The following is a 22,117-nucleotide window of genomic DNA, read 5'->3' as shown; positions in this document are numbered from 1 at the left end:
ACAGGAACCTTTCGCCCTCATTTCCATCAAAACTCTTCTTTTGATTAATATCTCCCCTGTATATATATTCTCTTTTCATTCATGCTATAAAATAGTGACAATTTTTTTCTATTTTCATCTCGGTCATTAATTCCTAAAAAAAACATTTTTTTTTTCCTCATGGCCCTTATCATTTTTTTCACTAAGGTATAAACCTTCCTCAGGGACACCGAGTGAAGTCTATTCTCATTTGCTTTGTTTATTTGGCACATGCCACATGGCATAATGTCATCTTGTTGTTTGTATATCTATTTTAAGACATCTCTTAATACTCCGCTAATATACATCGTCATCTCGCGAGAGACTTATCCACATACATACTTCATCATCATCATCATGCATGTCTTTCCTTCATTTTTTATCACGTTCACATGAAAACAATGTTAATACCAGCAATACTAGAATGTTATGTAATTTTATTTGTACATGTGTGTCCAACTATAACTGTACCAAGTCTTTTCCTGTAGCACTTTTTTGACTAAAGAAGTACTTCTTTCCTCCTGCACTTGTATTGATTTCATGAATTTGGTGTATACCAAACAAGTGTTTCCCCATCAGAACATTAAACCAAGACTCAGAATCTGTGTAGATTGACTGGAGTATCAAAATATAATAGTATTTGCAGTTGACATCATTTTACCATTCATTTTGTGTGGCATTCCTGTTGAAATCTTTTGTTTTATATCCATAAAAAACAAGCAGATTCATTTCAGAATAAACACATTCCATTCATACTAAAATACTTGTATATCATATTAAAGTATATGTTTTGCAAGGCCATACCTACAAAGAGTATGTACAAATCATTGATAGTCCAGTCAAGGTAGCCATTGATATGAAAATAGGGAAATAATACCTGTATGTGAAGCATTGTATCCCTGCACGCTCGTATTCGTGGCATGAACAATTTATACACGACCAAATTTACCTCTCCACACAGCGCCCTCAAGTGGTGCATTATACAAACAGCAGTGACTGATGAGTGGCTTTTGTCTCACTCTCTTGAAATTTAACCAGACAGTACCAGTTATTATTCTGTGACCACATGTAAATTGATTTGAAAAGTCATGAGGTTTCTTTGTGGAAAGGTAGATTTTGTTGTGAAAATTGCAGCTCAGTTAAAGCATGTAGTAATAGTAGAATGTTTTCCAAAGAGGTCAGTCAAATTTAAACTCTACAGTATCTCGTACATTGAATGTTTTCCGACATCATAGACAAACTTTTGAATCATTTCAATAGCCATACACAGACATTTTTTGTAGAAGTAATATAGGGAGTCTGTTAGAACACCACCTAGGACTTTTTTATAGTCTGCATATTAGTAGGAATTTTTTTTGTCAACTTTTATATGTATTTGAAAAAAAAAATATTTTAATTTCATTCCGTGTAAGTTGTTTTAGGTCAATTTTATTTGTTTTCTTAAATAATTTGAAAAATGTTTTCATTTCTATCGTTTACCTGTATTTATGGAAATTTTTATGATGTATCTTCACTCACGAACATGACCGGTTTGTCTTAGATTTTTCAGCAAAACTTTTTTCGCCTTTCATAATTTTACTGGTGAAAATATAAATAAACAGTTAAGATCAGTAGAGTGTGCACACCTCTGGGGTTACAGGAAGTGTCTGAACTCAGTTTGTTTTCTTTATATGTTCTGTTGAGTTTTCTTTTGTTATATTTGAAATTTGTTTTTTCTTTGAAATTCCTAATTGTCCACAAATCCACCACTTTTGTTTGTTGATGACTTATAGCCTAGTGTTAATAATACATGTGAAAGCTAGAATTTACAGCATGATGAAGATGGGGAAACACCTAATTGTGATGTAGTGTTTTATTGATAACCAAATGTTAAACTGTTTGTTATTGACAGCCTTACCTGCTGCAGAACGTAAACCTACAATGCTGTATTCGCCCATTCCTGATGGGAACGGTAACGTCATTGTGTTGAGAAATGAAGATATGAGACTGAAGTGTTTGGCTGAAGGCTTGTAAGTGTTATCTTGTCATCATGCATTCCCTTATGACAGACGAGTGTTTGCCATGTTCTCTGCGATCGTACTTTCAAAAGTGAAGCAAGTGAGTGTGGTGAAGAGAATGCTGAAAGTATGGATGCAAATACACAAAATACTCATACTGGCATTTACATATATGATGGGCTTCTTTTTTTTTCTTTTTTTTTACATATATTATGTTTATCTGAAACACATAGCTGTACATGAATGCTATGTTATATACATCTACATGGAAAAAATCTAGCTCACTCATTTGCATACAGTAATGGTTTCGGTATTGCAGTACAGTGCAAATACCACTTGTATGCGCACTCACCAACTCAAGTTATCACCATAGGTACTCATAAATCCCATCGTATAGGTACTTAGAAGTCCCACCTTATAGGTACTCATACCTCCCACTGTAGGTACAACACATTTCTCCCCTCAGGTACTCATAGCTCCCCCTGTAGGTACAACACATTTCTCACCTCAGGTACTCCTAGCTCCCTCTGTAGGTACAACACATTTCTCACCTCGTGTACTCATTATAGCCCCCACCTTAGGTACAACATGTATAACGTAGTGTTGATATTGTAAAGATATTTTTGAATATCAGACATGTTGTGTTTTTCTATTCCAGTCCAACTCCTTCTATTGCATGGGAAAAAACACAGGGTGAAGAAATTCCCCAAGATCGTCACTCTTCCCGGTCGTTTGGTCAGACATTGGAAATTACAGACGTAGAATATTCAGATGAGGGTAAATACAGATGCACTGCTACCAATAGTGGTGGAACAGACACCAAGGAAGTCACTGTGAAAGTCGAAGGTGTGTAGTAACTGCACAGACAGATTGAATGTGTTTGAACAAAAAGTAAACTTGTGGTTTTTGTACCCCAGTCATTCTATGTCATGACAATGTGTGTCTACACAACAGTTCTCCAGTGCTCAAAATGTGCGTCAAAGTATTCCAGATCACAAGTATTTTTTCCAAAGTTTTTATTCAGAGACATAATTATATTTTCCTCAATATTCTTCTTCATTCAGCCAGAAAATGGTTGCGATCTAAATGTCATTGCTCTTGTGTATTGACTTATAGTGGCAATATCTAATTCACAAACATTGTTCACAAACATTTAGCTGTGCAAAATTTTAGTGACCTAAGGGGCCTAGTCACTACGAGTCAAAAGACAAAACCCTTATGATTCATTAAAATTTAAGTTTGAAATTTTTCACTCATATTTTGAGCACAGCAAAACCAACGAGTTAGACACACATTGAGAAATTTCATTTGTTGTTGTTGTTGTTGTTGTTGTTGTTGTTGTTGTTGTTGAAATGTATTCAGTTTGGTTAGTTTGAGGTATTATGTCGCATGGCGAACAAAACTTTCTTTATCCGAATTTATAATGTCCATTGTTGTTGTTGTTGTTGTTGTTGTTGTTGTTGTTGTTGTTGTTGTTGTTGTTGTTGTTGTTGTTGCTAAGTTAATGGGGGTGTAAATAATCAGGTAAAATTTCAGGTAGATTTTACTGTACTCAACAAAACAATTGTCCTCACTCCAAAAATCTGAGACAAAATGTACCCTCATGTACGTGGTCTTGGACTATTTCAGATTTTAATCCAATGTCAGTTGATTTATTCTACACCAGATTACTTTATATTTACAACTCTGTTCAAAGCTAATGTATTTCTTGCAAGGGGGATTAATATTTTAATCCTATGGATTAGATTGACTTTGTAGAAGCACGGGATTGAGAGAGAATTCTTCTTTCCTAGTTGTGACTAGTCTAGCTGCTAGACCTTGGGCTTTCTTCTGATAAATATGAGGGTGCTTGCCCTCACTAGCGACCTTCGGTTGCCTTCACAGTAAACAGAATAGCCCTAGGGGTGTAGCAGCAAGACTAAGTTGTGATGAGAAATAGCCGTAGGGGTGTAACAGCAAGACTAAGTTGTGATGAGAAATAGCCCTAGGGGTGTAACAGCAAGACTAAGTTGTGATGAGAAATAGCCCTAGGGGTGTAACAGCAAGACTAAGTTGTGATGAGAAATAGCCCTAGGGGTGTAACAGCAAGACTAAGTTGTGATGAGAAATAGCCCTAGGGGTGTAGCAGCAAGACTAAGTTGTGATGAGAAATAGCCCTAGGGGTGTAGCAGCAAGACTAAGTTGTGATGAGAAATAACCCTAGGGGTGTAGCAGCAAGACTAAGTTGTGATGAGAAATAACCCTAGGGGTGTAGCAGCAAGACTAAGTTGTGATGAGAAATAACCCTAGGGGTGTAGCAGCAAGACTAATTTGTGATGAGAAATAGCCCTAGGGATGTAGCAGCAAGACTAAGTTGTGATGAGAAATAAATTGAATCTTGAGATTTATCCCCTGTCTGTGTGTCTGTCTTGTTTTATTTTAGCTAAGCCGTACTGGGAAGAGCAGCCGGAAGATTACACTATTCCACCGGAATCCGACATAACCATCGAGTGTAAACCTGGTGGTATTCCAACCCCTACAGTCACCTGGCTTCAGAATGGTGAAGAAATAACGGGTTAGTTCAGTTGAATATCTTGGGTTTGCTTTACAGCTCCAATGTTGACTGTCACTAAATTAAAAAATAGGTGTACCATTTCAATCTTACAGTCATAGATAGTGTTCTTTACGATAAATAGCAAACGGTTTATAAGTAAAGAAAAAGAAGGGTCCCTTAAAATATTACCCTGGTAGTTGAACCTTCGGTTTTCTAAGATAGACACAAACTAAAAAAAAAATTATTGTTACGAGATCTTGATACAATAGTGTTAAGCTATTGAATGGACGTTAGTTTAATTCATGTCGTATTGATTGTTACAAAATTGATTTATTTCTCAGAAACTGCAGACAGAAGGACAATTATGGGGAATAAAATTTCCTTTACTAATGCCCAAGTCAGTGACACCTCTGTATACCAGTGTGTTGCATCAAATAAACATGGCGAAATCATGCAGAGTATGTTTCTGAATGTCCAAGGTATGTATAAGTTTATTCTATCAGGGGTACTCACATAGTCTGTAAGTTATACCATGATGGGAAGCCCTCACACAGAGAAGGCTGGTGGGGGGGGGGGGGGGGCACCTATTGGGTATAGGTATACTTTGGGGTAGGGTTTTTCGCTCTCTGGTCTAACATGGGTACTGTCTTTTGAGAGCTAATGACTCTAAAATGGGGTCCACATTTCATAATTTTTTATTCTGTTTGTTCAGGATTTTCCCCTGCTAATTCACTGGTTGAGATAGCATGCACACCCCCTGAAACGCTTGGTCCTAGATATCGCCCCATAATGCATCGTTACGTTAACTGCACATGCGCAAAATTGCATCCATCGTTCAACCATGCATGGTTCAACATTGGTCTAAAATGGGGTCTTCTAAAAAGTAAACTGTAAGATACGTCGTAACGTTTCGCCCTAACTGGCCTCGTGTTAGGAGTTGGCTGATGTTTGAGGGCGCCCCGTCATGGCGTATCTTACAGACTATCTAAAAAAGTTGAACGGTCTAAAACGGGGTATTGGTTTTGGGTCAAAATTGGTCTAAAATGGGGTCTGGGGTTGACAGCATTGGCCACACACCCCTACCAGACCTGGCCAGTGGTAATTACCAAATGAATAACAGAGAGAAGCATGAGAATGTTTCATTTTTGCTCATTTTACACTTGTATTGATTACTGATATCACCTTAAATGTGATTTTGGATTATAAAATAGCACCTTTCTAACTTATACAAATTTGAATTCTTGTAAAGAAGACCTACTGCTCTTCATATTTGTTTGCCCATTTTGGGAATTCCTGCCAAGGGTTTATGGGAACCCTCTTGTGATGACATCAATGCACTAATCTGTTTGTCTTGACAAACACAAGGAGTATCAAGACAAAGAGATGAAGATAAATGTGATGTCATCACCAGAGGTTTTCCCATAAACCCTTGCAGGAAATCCTCAAATTGGCAGACCACATGCAAATTGCAGTAGGGCTTCTTTACAAGATTCGAAAGTTGAATATTAAAAGTTCCTGGGGTACTATTTTATCACCCAGAAATCCTATTTAAGTTGATAGCAGTAATCAATACAAGTGTACTAAAGGTAGAAAGAAGTCTGACCGGACTTTTCCTTTAAGTTGATAGCAGTAATCAATACAAGTGTACTAAAGTCAGAAATAAGTCTGACCGGACTTTTCCTTTGAGTTGATAGCAGTAATCAATACAAATGTACCAAAGGTAGAAATAGTTTGACTGGACTTTTCCTCTAAATCATGTGTATGATTTGTCTATGTTTTAAAGTATTCTTGTTTTTGATATACCTTTCTTACAGCTGTCCCTGCAAAGATAGTTGTACCTCCTCCAGAGCAGACACAAACAGTTGTGGATGGCACAGCCAAAATAACTTGCGAGACATTTGGTTCCCCAACTCCCGTAGTGACATGGAAATTCAAGGGACAGGTAAGGGCCTCTTTAATATTTTTATTCATTAGTGGATTTTTCCAAATTTTCCCCACTGTTCAAGTCAATGATGGATGTATGTACTATAAAAAGCCAATCTTATATGTCAGGTGAACAAAATAAAAAACTTCCATAAAAATTGATGTATTTTCTTCCAAGCCTTAACATGAACTAACTTTATAAACTTTTTCCTCAAGTGAAAATGCTTTCATAAAACTTTGATTAAACTATTCTTAGTATAATATTAATATCTGTGCATGTCTTCTATGACATCACAATTGTCTTCTGACATTGTTAGAAAAGTTGGAATTTCCTGAACAGTTTATGTACATATATATAATAAATTACATCGTATATAAGTTATATCAGGTGTAAGTCCAGGCAATTGCAAGTGATTGTCAAGTACTCTTCAGTAAAGTAGAATACTGCGAGAATCTTTTAAATATGCAACAAAAATTATGCCCCAAAACATGTCAAAACTCATCGTGTGCCCCATTGTATGTAGAGTGCTAGTGAGATATGGTTGTTCTTTGTTGAAATGTCCCTGTTTTGAAAAATATCCCATTTTCGTGGTTTAATATGGTACTATAACAACAATGACAAAGTGCAGTCACCATTTATTTGGAGTTGTGGTGTTTTGTCCGATCAGAAAGACACTCCGGATGACATTTAACAGGAATATCATAACGTTTATCATTCCAATGTCACTTGATATGGGAGGACAAACATCATTATATTTATAGAAGATATTCATCGAGAACAGTTGATGTTGGCATAGGTATACGGTATATGACCTAAACTCATTCTCAGTGAAATATATAGGCCTAATAAAAAAAGGTGTGGTTCTGGTTACGCTCAATTTTAGAATAGGTGAGGTATATAGATTTTTTTTTTCATGTGAGTGTCTAGTTCAGGTTTTCCATTGTTTTCCAAATGGTCTCTGTGTTGTTATTTCTTCCTTCTTCCTATCAGATGTACAGCCATTACAGATTGGAAGAACAGTTTTAGAGTGTCTTTCTAAGTTGAGACTTCACAATTTTTGCGATTTCACAATTTTTTCTCGAATACCTAAAAAAAAGTTTAGGGTTGGCAGTGAAAAGCTAGGTGGAGTCGCGTAACTAGAACCAAACAATTATTTGTTTATGCCTTATGCAAGTGGGTGATAGCAGTTCTTCTGTTGTGCGATTCTAATCACCCTGTGATCAACATAGTGTAAACACTGGAAGTCCCAAAACAGCATCGCAAGTTACATGGCACTCTAAAAAAAACTAGTTTTCAGAGACACTTCCCTACTGAGACTATAATTAAATCAACGTCCATTCAATATAGCTTATCACTGTTGTATCAAGATGTTGCGACAATAATTTTAGTTTGTGCCTATCTTAGAAAACTGAAGTTGTAACTACCAGAGTAATACTAGACCGACATCTCTATACTCAATAAATCCATACACTTCAACTCTGACCCTCAGAAGACCACAGATGTTTAAAGTGGCCATATGGATGAGAATTTGGTATTTATTTTGGATTTTTATTTGATAAAACAGCTTCACTAACTTTTTCTACTTGAAAAAATAATGTGAAATAACATATACCAAGTCTATGTTCACAACTCAATAAACAGCAAAACATTAAACAATGTGTGAAATGTTTGTTATTGTACGTACAATAACAAACTTTTTGCACTTTTTGCATCTTTTTGCAGTGTATTGAGTTATGAACATGGACTTGGTATATGTTATTTCACATTATTTTTTCAAGTAGAAAAAGTTAGTGAAGCTGTTTTATCAAATAAAAATCCAAAATAAATACCAAATTCTCATCCATATGGCCACTTTAATAGACACTACTGAGTATAAAGTATTGAAGCATATACAAATGTTAGTTTTAATACTCTGATAGGACGTAGTTGGATTTGGTGATCATAATTCCTTGACTCTGATAACTCGGGTGGCTGAGCTTGTGTACTCATTCCAAAAAGACTAATGCGCTAATGTTTGTTTGCCTTGATGACAGGCGGTAAGTGGCGATCGTTATGAAATTTGGAAGAATGGCACTCTAGTCATCACTGGTATTACTGTGGGTGATGCAGGTACTTATTCGTGTGATGTACAAAATTCCTTTGGACAAGAAGAAGCAGAGGGAAAACTGATTGTTTTGAGTAAGTTGAATCGTAACAATAACAACAACAATAACAAAGACTTTTACACATTCATTATGCTTTTAGTTTATTGAGTTACAAGCAAGGACTTGGTATATGTTGTTTCACATTGATTTTTCAAGCAGGAAGCCATGATAAAATTGTTTTATGAATTAAAAAGCCAAAATAAATACCCAATCCTCATCCATGTGGCTGATTTGGTCTTTAAAACCGCCCTTACTGGTATATCACCTCAAAAAATGTATGACATTGGGGTTTGATATAGCATATTGCTCAGCTCTCAATAGTCTAATGTAATTACAAAATCATCATTTAAAAGACTTACTTTATCATGAATTTGTCAGAAGCTATTTTTTCAAATTACCTACCACAGTGATGAAGACGAGATTTTGAAATTGACCAGCAGCTGTCCCCCCCCCCCCCCCCCAATTTGCAGGACATTTTGAAATAGGCCCACTATTTCCCCCAGTTTGATGGACAATTTGAAATTGACCAACTATTTCCATCAATTTGCAGGAAAAACAACTATTGATATACCACCCACCGATAAGTTCACAACTGAAGGAACAGATGTCAACTTTGAGTGTTCAGCAACAGCAGATACAGAACTAGAACTACAGGTGTACTGGGAAAAAAATGGTGAACGACTAGGTACCAGACCAACATCTCGATACAGAGTCGATCCAGCTACTTCAACACTAACCATCAGAAGACCACAGATGTTAGACACTAATGAATATACCTGTGTTGCTGCAACTGCTTTGGATGAAGCCAGGGCAACTGCTGAGCTGACTGTTCAAAGTATGTATTTAATACTCAATCTGTCCAACCTAGAAATGTTCCTGTCTTTGCATCTCTTTGATTGCCAACTTTTGGAAATTCATCCATAAAACATTGAATAACAACTGTATGATTTACCAATACACACACACACACACACACACACACACACACACACACACACACACACACACACACACACACACACACACACACACACACACACACATACATGCACGCATGTGTGCACACACACCTAAATACATACATACATACACACATCCATACATACACACACACGCATACATACATATATACATACATACATACATACATAACATACATACATACATACATACATACATACATACATACAGACAGACAGACATACATACATACATACATACATACATACATACATACATACATACATACATAACATACATACATACATTACATACATACATACATACATACATACATACATACATACATACATACAGACAGACAGACAGACAGACATACATACATACATACATACATACATACATACATACATACATACATACAGACATACACACACATACACACATACACACATACACACATACACGCATACACGCATACATGCATACATACATACATACATACATACATACATACATACATACATACATACATACATACATACATACATACATACATACATACATACATACATACATACATACATACATACATACATACATACATACATACATACATACATACATACATACATACATACATACATACATACATACATACATACATACACATATACCTTTAAAATAACATTAACCATACATTTCTAACCCAAATACAGTACCCTTGTCTGGTATGGTATGAATATTATTGCATGACAACAGCTGCTGTCTTCAGCATGTTAAAGTGTGACAGAAATTAATTTCTTTGATGGAACTGGCGATCCACCGATGAAGAGGACCTTAGTATCTTTGAAATATTTGGGTTAGCAGTGTATGGTTAGGATATTATGTATAGACAGATCCTCAGTGTAAAGTTATACATATACCTTCTTTTTTATGTCATATTTTCGACAATTCATTTTCATAGCTATGATGATAACTGACTAAATGTCACAATGAAATAGTGTGAATGGTAACATTAGCATAATAGTATAGGCAGTATTATTTATATGAGTTTGCTGGAATGCAACATACTAATATTCAATTTTCCGGTTCCAAGATGCATTGCGCGAGAGGACGTCCTTTTGTTGTTACATCTAGTCATGTGTTGTCTTTTAGTATGTTTGAAATAACATTTTTATCAGGAAATGATGGAAATAGACATGTTGACTAAATACCATCAATGGCAGAGAGGGATTTTAGGGGGAACCCAGGGTACAGTCAGGTGACAACTATCTCCCAGAGTAGTGTGTGCAAACCCTTCAGCACATACACAATACATGACATTGTATGGAGAGACGCACAATGCATCTTGGAACATCAACAGGTCTATTCACTCTACTTGGTATTGTTAAACACTTACAGGTACTGTGAAATCTATTTTAATTAAAAGTCATAACATTTCACACCTTACACAGATGTTCCTAAGGCTCCAACGAATGTACGAGTGGAGGACACGGATGATGACTTAAACGTAAACCTGCACTGGTCAGAACCAGATTCCAATAACTCACCCATTACAGAGTACATCGTTCAGTACACAACAGAGTTTGACAATTACGAAGAGTGGAAAGAACAGACAAAGGTTGGAGCTGTAACTACAGCTGCATTAGAGCTTTCTCCGTGGGTAGTTTATAAATTCCGTGTGGTTGCCGTTAATGGAATTGGAACATCAGAACCAAGTGATATAGTCGGAACCCTAACAACTGACCCAGCCCCTCCAACTCTTAATCCAACCAACTTTAAAGGAACACCAGATACTCCATACCACATGGTGATAAGCTGGGATGTAAGTACCGTGAATTTTGGTTTTCAAGACAGAATCATAGCAACAGTGAACCCATCCAGTATAGAATTCATGATCTATCAACTATGAATATATAACTAAATAACCCGGGGAGGAAGAGGAAAAGGAGGAGGAGTTGTTTATTATTGTCACTTTATGTACATTAAGTGACATTGCTGTACATGATGTTATGAACTTGCTAATGCTAGTGAATCATAGGACCATATTTCAGACATTAATACAACAACACAATGCATGTAGTGTGAGTGGGGGGAGCTATGTATTTGAACATAAAAAGACTTGCTGGAAATAAATCTTGGAATATTGTGTCAATTTCAGGCAATGGAACCAGAAACACACAATGGACCAAATTTTAACTATATTTTGAAATGGAGAAAAGCAGGTGATGAAGATTGGACACCGGAAATGATTGGAGATTGGGAAACAACCAGCTTCAGAGTTGACACTGATAAACCTTGGACTATGTTTGAAATGACCATTCAAACCAGTAACATGCAAGGTACTGGACCAGATCCAGTGGAAGCTGTTGGATTTTCAGGGGAATCAGGTAACATTTTCTAGATACCTATAGTTGTAGAAAAGACAAAAGATTGTATAGTTTGGCCACTAGATGGTGCTATTCAACAGCTGATTTTTTTCCCAGAAGTATGGATCAGAATCATTCTGTGCTATAGCTTACATGTACTTTTAAAATCACCCTTCTCAAATGTTTCATGGCAAATTTTTATAGTATATTTGGTCAATTGAAGTAGTTCTGTTCCTTCTGTTTTCAATTATTTAAGATTAATAAGCTCATGAATTTTGTTTACACCCATTTTGTTGACTGTTTCTTGTATTAGGCCTCAAAAAAATAAGTGTTTGGTTCCGGTTACTTAACCCTTCCAGTTTTTCACTGCCAACCCCAAACTTTTGTTTACATATTTGAGAAAAAAATAATAAAATCGCAAAAATTGTGAAGTAATAGTGGATGCGGAAACTGTCATCAACTTAAAAAGACAATATAAAACTATTCTTCCAATCTGACATCAACTTAAAAAGAAAATATAAAACTATTCTTCCAATCTGATAGGAAGAAATAAATAACACAGAGACCATTTTGAAAACAATGGAAAACCTGAACTAGACACTCGTACATGAAAAAAAATATATAATAAAATAAAAAATCTATATACCTACCCCATCTATTCTAAAAGTGAGCGTAATCAGAACCACACAATTTTTTTTTTATTAGGCCTTACCAAGCCTTTTGAATGTAAAATGAACAGTTTGACCTTCTTTTTCCCTATGCTACATAACAACATTTCTGAAAGGTCTCTAACCAGTATTGGCGAGATATACACTCTCATTTTCTTTCATTTAAGAGATTGAACACATCAGTAGAGCTAATTTTGTACTGAGATGAACTTTTGTCAAAACGATTACTTTCTCTCAGTCTTCAAATGAATATTCAAACAAAATGTTGATTCTTCTGTTACAGCACCAGTTGGAAAACCTGCAAATGTGGTTCTGACAGTCAATGGCCCAACAGAAATTATGGTAGATTGGAACGAGCCCCCTCAGGACACAGTTAATGGTGAAATTACAGGTTACAAGGTACAAAACAGAGATTGAAGTTGTTTACAATAACTTAAATGTGAAATATCATTACAGGCATCACAGAAATTTCCCGAATGGCAACTTAATAAAGTAATAAAACAGTAGACATTTAGACCATTGGAAATCAATAGAAAATTAAAACCAAAAAAGTTAACTTGCAATCTAATTAGCAAGCATAAATGTTGAATTTGTACGCTGAAGTATACCCAAGGAAAAGACACAGTACTTACTTTGAGCTTCATGTCTAACTTGAAATCACACAACAAATAAAATGATTTTCAAATTTGAGGTCAACAAAACCAGAAAAGGGTGAGTGACACTTAAGAAATACAGTATACCTGAAACTGAGAGCACATTTCTATCTTCTAATAATATATATAATGTCTATAATATGTGACAGACATTGTCACTAGCAGTCGCACCTTATTATATAGACTAGTAGTTGTAGTTTAGAGGCATTTTATCTCCTGAAGGGGGAGCTTAATAGATACTTGGGCATGACTATCTGTCTCTGTCTGTCTGTCTGTCTGTCTGTCTGTCTGTCTGTATCACCAGTTTCTCAAAAACTCTAGACTGCCTTGAAATTGAATTTAGTAAGGGATTCTTTCCGATAACGTGGGGATCTGCTTAGTTTTTTTGTGGAAAAAACATATAGAGTAGCTATCCTTATTTGCATATTAATCAGTTAATTTTTCTGATAGGTACTCTTAACATAATTAGTATAGGTTTTTAGTCCGCCTCCCCAATTATTACAATGGGTTCCATCAGTGTCTCTGTCCACAATATGTAATTTCTCTAACATGCAATATCCAATATTCTTCAAACCTGGCACAAAGGTGACATATCATATTGGACATATACACATTGCTTTGTTTAACAAGTTTATCAAATTTGACCAAAGGGTGGCCATATTTGCAGTTAAAAATCAATTTATCGCTGAACTCAAAAACTGTATGTAGAGACTCCATTCAAGTGTCTACCCCATATTATAAGGTGCAAAACTGGTACCATGTCCTTTTCTATAAACTTTAAATCTGTCCATATTGAGTAGTCTAGAGACTTGTCAAGTTCCAGTATGTTTACAAGTGATGTTTTTTTTTATTTTTATGTGACTAGATCCTGTACACCAGTGTTTCCTTAGCAAAGCAGCAAAGACAGAAGCGGGCTGTAGAAACTAAAGAACTGGTGGTGAATACAGCACCAGCCATTTTAAGTGATCTGACACCATATTCAACTTATACCATTGAAGTGCAAGCTAAGAACAGTGCTGGTGATGGACCCTCTTCTGATCCTGTGAATGCGGATACACCAGAAGGAGGTAAGGTATTTTTTAGCCCCCAACAGTCAAAGCTACATGAAGGAAACATTACATCAGGTTCTGTCAGTGTGTCTGTGCACCTGTTTGCACCTGTATCTCTGATATGAACCCGTCAAATTCATTCAAACCTGGTACACAGGTGACAAACCATACTGGCATATGCTCACTGTCACTGTAGTTTTGCAAAATTTTCAAATTTGGATGAGTAGTTGCCATATTTGTTGTAAAAAGCAACTATTTGTACAATAGCTAAGGAACTGTAATACATAAAGACTTGGTTCATTTGGAAACATAACTTTCACAAATCTGTATAACCACTTGCTTCTGTTGGCCAAGAGACACATTTACTCTATGAAGATGAAAAACTTGAAACCGCACTTTGCACTATACTTGAACCATGTAAAATACAATTATCACTGTGAGTATATTATAGCTGTTAACAAAGACAAACTTGAAAGGCACTGTAACAAATGGATAACAATACACCATCTTATTATGTAATACAAGAGCAACTTATATTGTAAACAACTGAAGTTACCAATAAAAATCTTATAAATATAAAAAAAAAAGAAAAAAAAAAAGACTTGGTTCAAGTGTCTACCCCCATGTTATCAGCTCTGATCTATTTGCTAAAAAGCTTGGGAAAAAAGTAACACATACATTTGGGGCATATTTAGGCAGAGTTGTTTTCATGGTCATGCAATTTTAGATGGAATAAGTATTTGTACTGTAGCTTGTAAGATATGATACATGGAAACATCATTGAAGTGCCTACCCCTATAGTATCAAACATAATGTTTCGTAATTTTAGAATTACATGTGTATTTTACCTTGACTTTGACCTTTATAGTGAAATGCCAAATCAATCCTTTTCTGGTGAATCACATGCTTTGTAGTATTTGAATGTGACAGGTGTCTTTAAAAGCTTCTACATAGATCACATTTGACGCATAAATTATCTTGATTCTCAACTTTAACTGGAGGATGGCCATATTTGTTTGAAAAAGTAAAATTCAGTACACTAGTTGGGGGATATGTCTTTGAGTTTGACAAAGACTCGTTCTTACTTTACGACTGTTTTGTTGTGTTGCAGTACCTGGTATAGTGGCTGACTACGAATTGATTGCTTTATCCAATGGCTTCTATCTGAGATGGGATTTTCCGGAAAATCCTAATGGCGTAATTACTGGCTATGAAATAACCTGTGAAAAGAGTAAGTATTATGACAGCATCCATGACACGTGAGTGCAAGTGTGGTGTACTGTAGGCATTTGAACAAGTGCTTGCAATGCTCTCTGTTGCCGTACTTTCACAAGTATAGCAAGAGAAAATGCAGCAGAAAACACTGCAAGCATGAGTACCAACACTGAAACTCGAGCTGAATGGGGTTCTATTATTCTTATATTGTTTATCTAGAGCAACAAATTTCCATAAAAATGACACTGTATGATCAAATGCGAATGATCACACCTTCACTTGCATACCATTTGCATGCAGGTATGCAATTATGTTTTCAATATTGCACTGCAGTGCAAATACCACCAGTATTCGAGTGCACCAGTGCAAGTACTCTCTGGTACATATGTAATAATACTTTCATTGCCAATCATGTTAATTGTTGTGATACCTGTTCAGCTTCCATTTTTATGTTGATTTATTTTGGTGCAATTATGGGGGGGGGGGGGTACACAACTCCCATATATATCGCACAAGGAGGGCCTCCTGGGAGGGTGGGGTTGTGCTCAAAAAGGTATGAGAAAGGGTAACTTTTTTGGGCCTGGAGATTTTGGAAAAGAATGCCTAACTGGACCAGCACATTTTGCTTCAATTTTATCTCAGAATATTTCTATAATTTTAAAAATTATGCTTACAATTGTTAAAAGTAAGATTTCATTTCTCAAAAACACCTTATTTTGATCAGGTTTTAACTATTTCATCATTCAAACTGACGTCACATGTATCATAGACCCATCCATGATCAAACCTAGTTGTATGAGTAACCTGTGTCCTGTTTTGGGTATGCAGTATGACAACACTCTGTTAGTCACAGTGGTGTACCATGTATCATTTTACACAGCATATTTCTTCCCTCACAGGGCTAAATGAAATGTAGGAACCAAAATACTTAGTCACAGTTTAAACTTTTATATGATTAATTTTGGTGTTGTCTCATGTTCTTCTTCAAATACAGTGCTTGGAACAGAATTAGGCCACATACTGACCTATAATATCACAGATGCTTATATATTCAAGAAGAAGATCGGTGACTTGAAACCCTTGACGCAGTACCTTGTTAAAATCAGAGCCCACACCAAAGTGGGTGGTGGTGAATATATCCGAAGAGAAGAGACAACAAGAGAATTAGCACGTAAGTATATACCTGGTGTACCAAGGTACATTTGTTATTTTTAGATTCATTTATTTATATAGTTTGCAAAATAATATTGTGAAAAATTGCCAAGAGTAGCACAAGACAGATGAATATGTCTTTGCAAAATATGGCATGGTGGCGCTCTACTTCGTGTTTGTGTGTACCTTGAGGGTATACATGGTATAGGTTACTTGCATGATTAATCATAGAGCACTCGGTGCTTTCCTCGATGTTTGAACAATACGAAAAACATCCCTGATTTACACTTCTACCGAATACCAAGGGACAAAGCTCCTAAGAAATGGTACAAATAGGTGATGATACCCCCAATTTGAGTGAGAGCACTGTATTCTCACTTTCTTGTTTGCAGTCTGAAATGGCCTATTCAAAATGAAAGTTCTTTAAAGGGGCGTGGGTCAGATCTGAACAATTTTCTGCGATATCTTTGTGTAATGAGGAGAATTAGACATGGTATTCAAGTTGCTGACTCTTGTTAAATCATAACTAGTTACTGTCAGAACTGTTGCATAACATAACTATGATATGTGCAGTACAGATGAAGCACCAAGCCATGTAGGGTCTATAACTTGACCTTTGAGTTTGATCTCCATATATATATAATCAAGGTCAAATTTCAAATTGATCAATAGTTATGCAACTTTGTATCTAGAGAAACTATTCAAATTTGCAATATGACTTTGTCATATAACACACTGTTGGGGAGTATGTCTTCAACTGAAAGCTTGTTTTTCAAATTTTGGCATATGTTTATATTGCATACATCCTCTGATTTTGATTTTCAGCTCCCAGGTCACCTAGCCAACCTGAGCTTGTACAGGTTGGTGACTCTTCAATGAATGTGACATGGACAACAGATGAAGAGGGACCATCTGTAAATCATTATGTGGTGCGTCATAAGAAAAAAGGTAAGACATACACTGATACTTTGTTTCCATATACAGTGTGTGATCTAGTACATTTGTATACATTGTTGCCATATACAGTGTGTGATCTAGTACAATTGTATACTTTGTTGCCATATACAGTGTGTGATCTAGTACATTATACATTGTTGCCATATAGTGTGTGATCTAGTACATTTGTATACATTGTTGCCATATACAGTGTGTGATCTAGTACATTTGTATACATTGTTGCCATATACAGTGTGTGATCTAGTACAATTGTATACTTTGTTGCCATATACAGTGTGTGATCTAGTACATTTGTATACTTTGTTGCCATATACAGTGTGTGATCTAGTACATTTGTATACTTTGTTTCCATATAGTGTGTGATCTAGTACATTTGTATACATTGTTGCCATATACAGTGTGTGATCTAGTACATTTGTATACTTTGTTGCCATATACAGTGTGTGATCTAGTACATTTGTATACTTTGTTTGCCATATACAGTGTGTGATCTAGTACATTTGTATACTTCATTGCCATATACAGTGTGTGATCTAGTACATTTTTATACTTTGTTGCCATATACAGTGTGTGATCTAGTACATTTGTATACTTTGTTGCCATATAGTGTGTGATCTAGTACATTTGTATACTTTGTTGCCATATACAGTGTGTGATCTAGTACATTTGTATACTTTGTTTCCATATACAATGTGTGATCTAGTACATTTGTATACTTTGTTGCCATATACAGTGTGTGATCTAGTACATTTGTATACATTGTTTCCATATACAGTATATGATCTAGTACATTTGTATACATTGTTTCCATATACAGTATGTGATCTAGTACAATTGTATACTTTGTTGCCATATATAGTGTGTGATCTAGTACATTTGTATACTTTGTTGCCATATAGTGTGTGATCTAGTACATTTGTATACTTTGTTGCCATATACAGTATGTGATCTAGTACATTTGTATACATTGTTGCCATATAGTGTGTGATCTAGTACATTTGTATACTTTGTTGCCATATACAGTATGTGATCTAGTACAATTGTATACTTTGTTGCCATATAGTGTGTGATCTAGTACATTTGTATACTTTGTTGCCATATACAGTATGTGATCTAGTACAATTGTATACTTTGTTGCCATATAGTGTGTGATCTAGTACAATTGTATACTTTGTTGCCATATACAGTGTGTGATCTAGTACATTTGTATACTTTGTTGCCATATAGTGTGTGATCTAGTACAATTGTATACTTTGTTGCCATATAGTGTGTGATCTAGTACAATTGTATACTTTGTTGCCATATACAGTGTGTGATCTAGTACAATTGTATACTTTGTTGCCATATACAGTGTGTGATCTAGTACATTTGTATGCATACATACGTACTCACACACATACTCATATTCATACACACACACACACACACACACACACACACACACACACACACACACACACACACACACACACACACACACATACATACTAAGTAGTTGAAAAAGTGTCAACTCTGTTGCCTGTTTGGTTTCCTTTATTCCTTCATTGTGTTGAAAAGTACACACTTTGATAAAGCACTCACGTTGTACATTTATTGTTCATACCTGCCTGCCTGGCTGGCTGCTGCTGGCCTGGTGTTGGAATACTTTTGGTAGATGCATAGAGACTGTAAACCATGAGCAGTGACAGTGTGCCCTCATTGCATTCTCACCTTTCCTCATCTCATTTTTGGAACATAAGTGTGAATTGATTACAAAAACAGGGCTAGAGCGTCCTCATTACATGTTCGTCTTATCTGTAGTGCTACTAACCCATGACCAAGGAATATGATAGAGCGCCCTCATTACAATCATCTTTTTGTCCTTTTGTCTTTTCACTGTTACAAAATAATTTGGAATTAAATCACACTTGTGATGGGATTAATTAAGTATCCATCAAGAAGTGTTGTTACTATACAGTGAGTGGTATGTGATACCACAGGGGGTTGGAGTCATATATATCCTCCTACACCACCATCATTAGCTTGAAATCTGTTCAAATCTGTCCCCACATAATTAGATATTTTGTTGAAATCTACATCCCACCCCCATACTCTTACTTTAGAGTTGATTAGTATACATTGTCAATTAATCTACCATTTCCATGCATGAGATGAATCGTAACTACTTTGCCGTCTGTGCATGCTGAACTAGTAACATAGTCTCATTTGCTACTGTCACGTTGAAATTGTGTGTTTTAAGCAAATTCTTACAATGTACTAGTACTTACCAGTGAAATTTATGGCTATATGAGAAATATAAATACAGAATCTGGGAAATAATTGAATTTTACTCAGTCATACAAATATCTATATACGTAATTTCCTTGGATAAAGGTAAACAATTGTGTTTAAATTACTTTTTTTTTCAAAAGGCAATTATACCTCCCATTTACTAGAACTACTGCCATGACGACCTCATCCATCAACTGCCACTCAAAAGGCAACTATACCTTCAAACTTCTAGAAACTACTGCTATGACCATGTCAGCCATCAACTGCCACTCAAAAAAAGGCAATTACACCTCCCATTTACTAGAACTACTGCCACTCAAAAGGCAACTATACCTCCCGTGTACCATCAGATAGTATGTAAACTGTTAGCAGAATGGGGAGTTTTCGTGTCAGTTTTCAAGTAATATTTCCTGTATACATCATCAGTAAGAACAAGGATATACTCTGTGTTGGAGCTACAGAACAATTTTGAAGAGAAAAGTTAGCAGCAAATAAGCAGAAGAATCATAACTTCACAAATACATTTAAATTAATTTAGAATTTGGAAAAAACTTAGGGCAAATGTTTTGAAAAAAAAATGTTGTAAGTAGACATTTTGACTTGTAGATTCTCAATGTAAACGATGGTTCCTTTTAAAAAGCTGACACCGCGAGTCTGATAAGTGATATCAAGTCATTAAATACATTAAGTCAGTTGATACATGTTTAGGTGTAGTTTTTACTGCATACTTAAAAGGTACTCGCATTATTGCACCTACTGGAGCACACCTTAACCACCACTTGCAATTGACTGAACTCAAACATGGTATTAAGATATAACTCATAAATGATACAATGTAACGATGACATAATTTATGATATATATCAAAAAATGTTCAGGAAATTCCTACTTTACAATCAACTGTTCTAACAATGACTGAATACAATCATAATGTTAAAGAAGGCATACATAGACATTAACATTATACGGGAATGTGGTTTTATTTAAGTATTTTCACTTGAGTAAACAGCTTGTAAACTCAGCCTGTGCCACCTTAATATACTATTTTTGTGTCACATTTGTAGGGAGATGAAATATAAAAATATGGTACTTTGAAATCTAGTGATCACTTTAAGGAGATAAATCATGTCACAGGTTGAGATTCATTTCAACAAAATAATTCAATGTTGAACATGACATAAATACTATATCATTAATATAGCTTAGCTACATACTATCCTGAATGTTAATTACTAGTTACAAGTACAGGCAGCGTGATTATCCCTAGATCAGAATTTATACACCAAATACTGTCATTTTAAGATATTTACATATAAACCTATCATTACTAGAATAGAAGTTCTACGTAAAATACTGTCATTTTAAGAAATAGAACTACTTATCTTTACTAGAATTGCATTTATATACCAAATATAGTCAAATATTGTAATTTCAAGATATTTGTGGGAGAATTTGATTTATATGCAAAATATTGCAATGTGTTATTTTCACTACAATTTTCTTAAATTTGTGCAAGGATTTTACTTCATCCAATGTGCCATGAATGATTGTACATACAAAAGTTTGCCAAAAATATTTAAACAAAACAAAAAAAAAAAAAAACTTGTGAAACTTAAGTTTTAGATTATATTGTGGCAACACTGCCCTCTGTATAATAAATAACAGCGTGGCTTACCCTTTGGCCGTTTCTAATTTCTGCCAGAATATACCATATATACACAGTGAGTGTTCTGATGTGTCAAAATAAAACCACAGTGTTCGTTATCATATACCCAGTCTCGATTCAATGAAGAGCACATGCATCAAACCCAGGCAATAATTTTTGGTATCACAGCCCAGTACACTTTGCCCAAACATGGCAAGTGCACGTGCTCATTGATATCCGTTCACTCAGTGATTTGACTTTGTAAGTTTCTTCACTATTGTGCCGTTTCTCCGAATAAAATAATATTTCAGTGCCAATTTATGTGATTATGTAATTCAAATGATGTTTCTGCGCCACTACATGGGGGATATGAAAAAACCTTTATGGGTTTTGCAGACCTCGGTAGTAGTACGGCTTACAGACCCTCCTAAAGTCGAGCCCTTCCTCCATACAACCTCAGTCTACAAAACCCATAAGATTAATGATTAACTTACTGATGGTAAAGAGAATTCATATCTCTTTTGCAGAATTTCCATAATCAAGTACATTTTGAATGTTA

General features: G+C 35.5%; 1 protein-coding gene across 3 annotated transcripts in view; it reads left to right on the top strand.

Moving 5' to 3' along the window:
- LOC144440915 (neuronal cell adhesion molecule-like) overlaps nt 1–22,117 on the top strand; it is an 81,895-nt gene that overhangs the window by 47,513 nt on the left and 12,265 nt on the right. For all 3 annotated transcript variants that reach the window (XM_078130376.1, XM_078130384.1, XM_078130392.1), the window contains 14 exons: nt 1,910–2,027; nt 2,674–2,861; nt 4,438–4,569; nt 4,890–5,027; nt 6,363–6,490; nt 8,506–8,650; nt 9,167–9,451; nt 11,034–11,404; nt 11,741–11,969; nt 12,900–13,015; nt 14,135–14,336; nt 15,430–15,549; nt 16,528–16,704; nt 17,511–17,633. In XM_078130376.1, the coding sequence (XP_077986502.1) occupies nt 1,910–2,027; nt 2,674–2,861; nt 4,438–4,569; nt 4,890–5,027; nt 6,363–6,490; nt 8,506–8,650; nt 9,167–9,451; nt 11,034–11,404; nt 11,741–11,969; nt 12,900–13,015; nt 14,135–14,336; nt 15,430–15,549; nt 16,528–16,704; nt 17,511–17,633 (2,472 nt within the window). The remainder of the gene's footprint in view (nt 1–1,909; nt 2,028–2,673; nt 2,862–4,437; nt 4,570–4,889; nt 5,028–6,362; nt 6,491–8,505; nt 8,651–9,166; nt 9,452–11,033; nt 11,405–11,740; nt 11,970–12,899; nt 13,016–14,134; nt 14,337–15,429; nt 15,550–16,527; nt 16,705–17,510; nt 17,634–22,117) is intronic.

The sequence above is a fragment of the Glandiceps talaboti genome, chromosome 1 (genome assembly GCF_964340395.1).
Source record: "Glandiceps talaboti chromosome 1, keGlaTala1.1, whole genome shotgun sequence".
In the NCBI taxonomy this organism is placed as follows: Eukaryota; Metazoa; Hemichordata; class Enteropneusta; family Spengelidae; genus Glandiceps; species Glandiceps talaboti.
The sequence above is the reverse complement of the archived record's forward strand: the minus strand, read 5'-3'. Positions and strand labels throughout refer to the sequence as shown.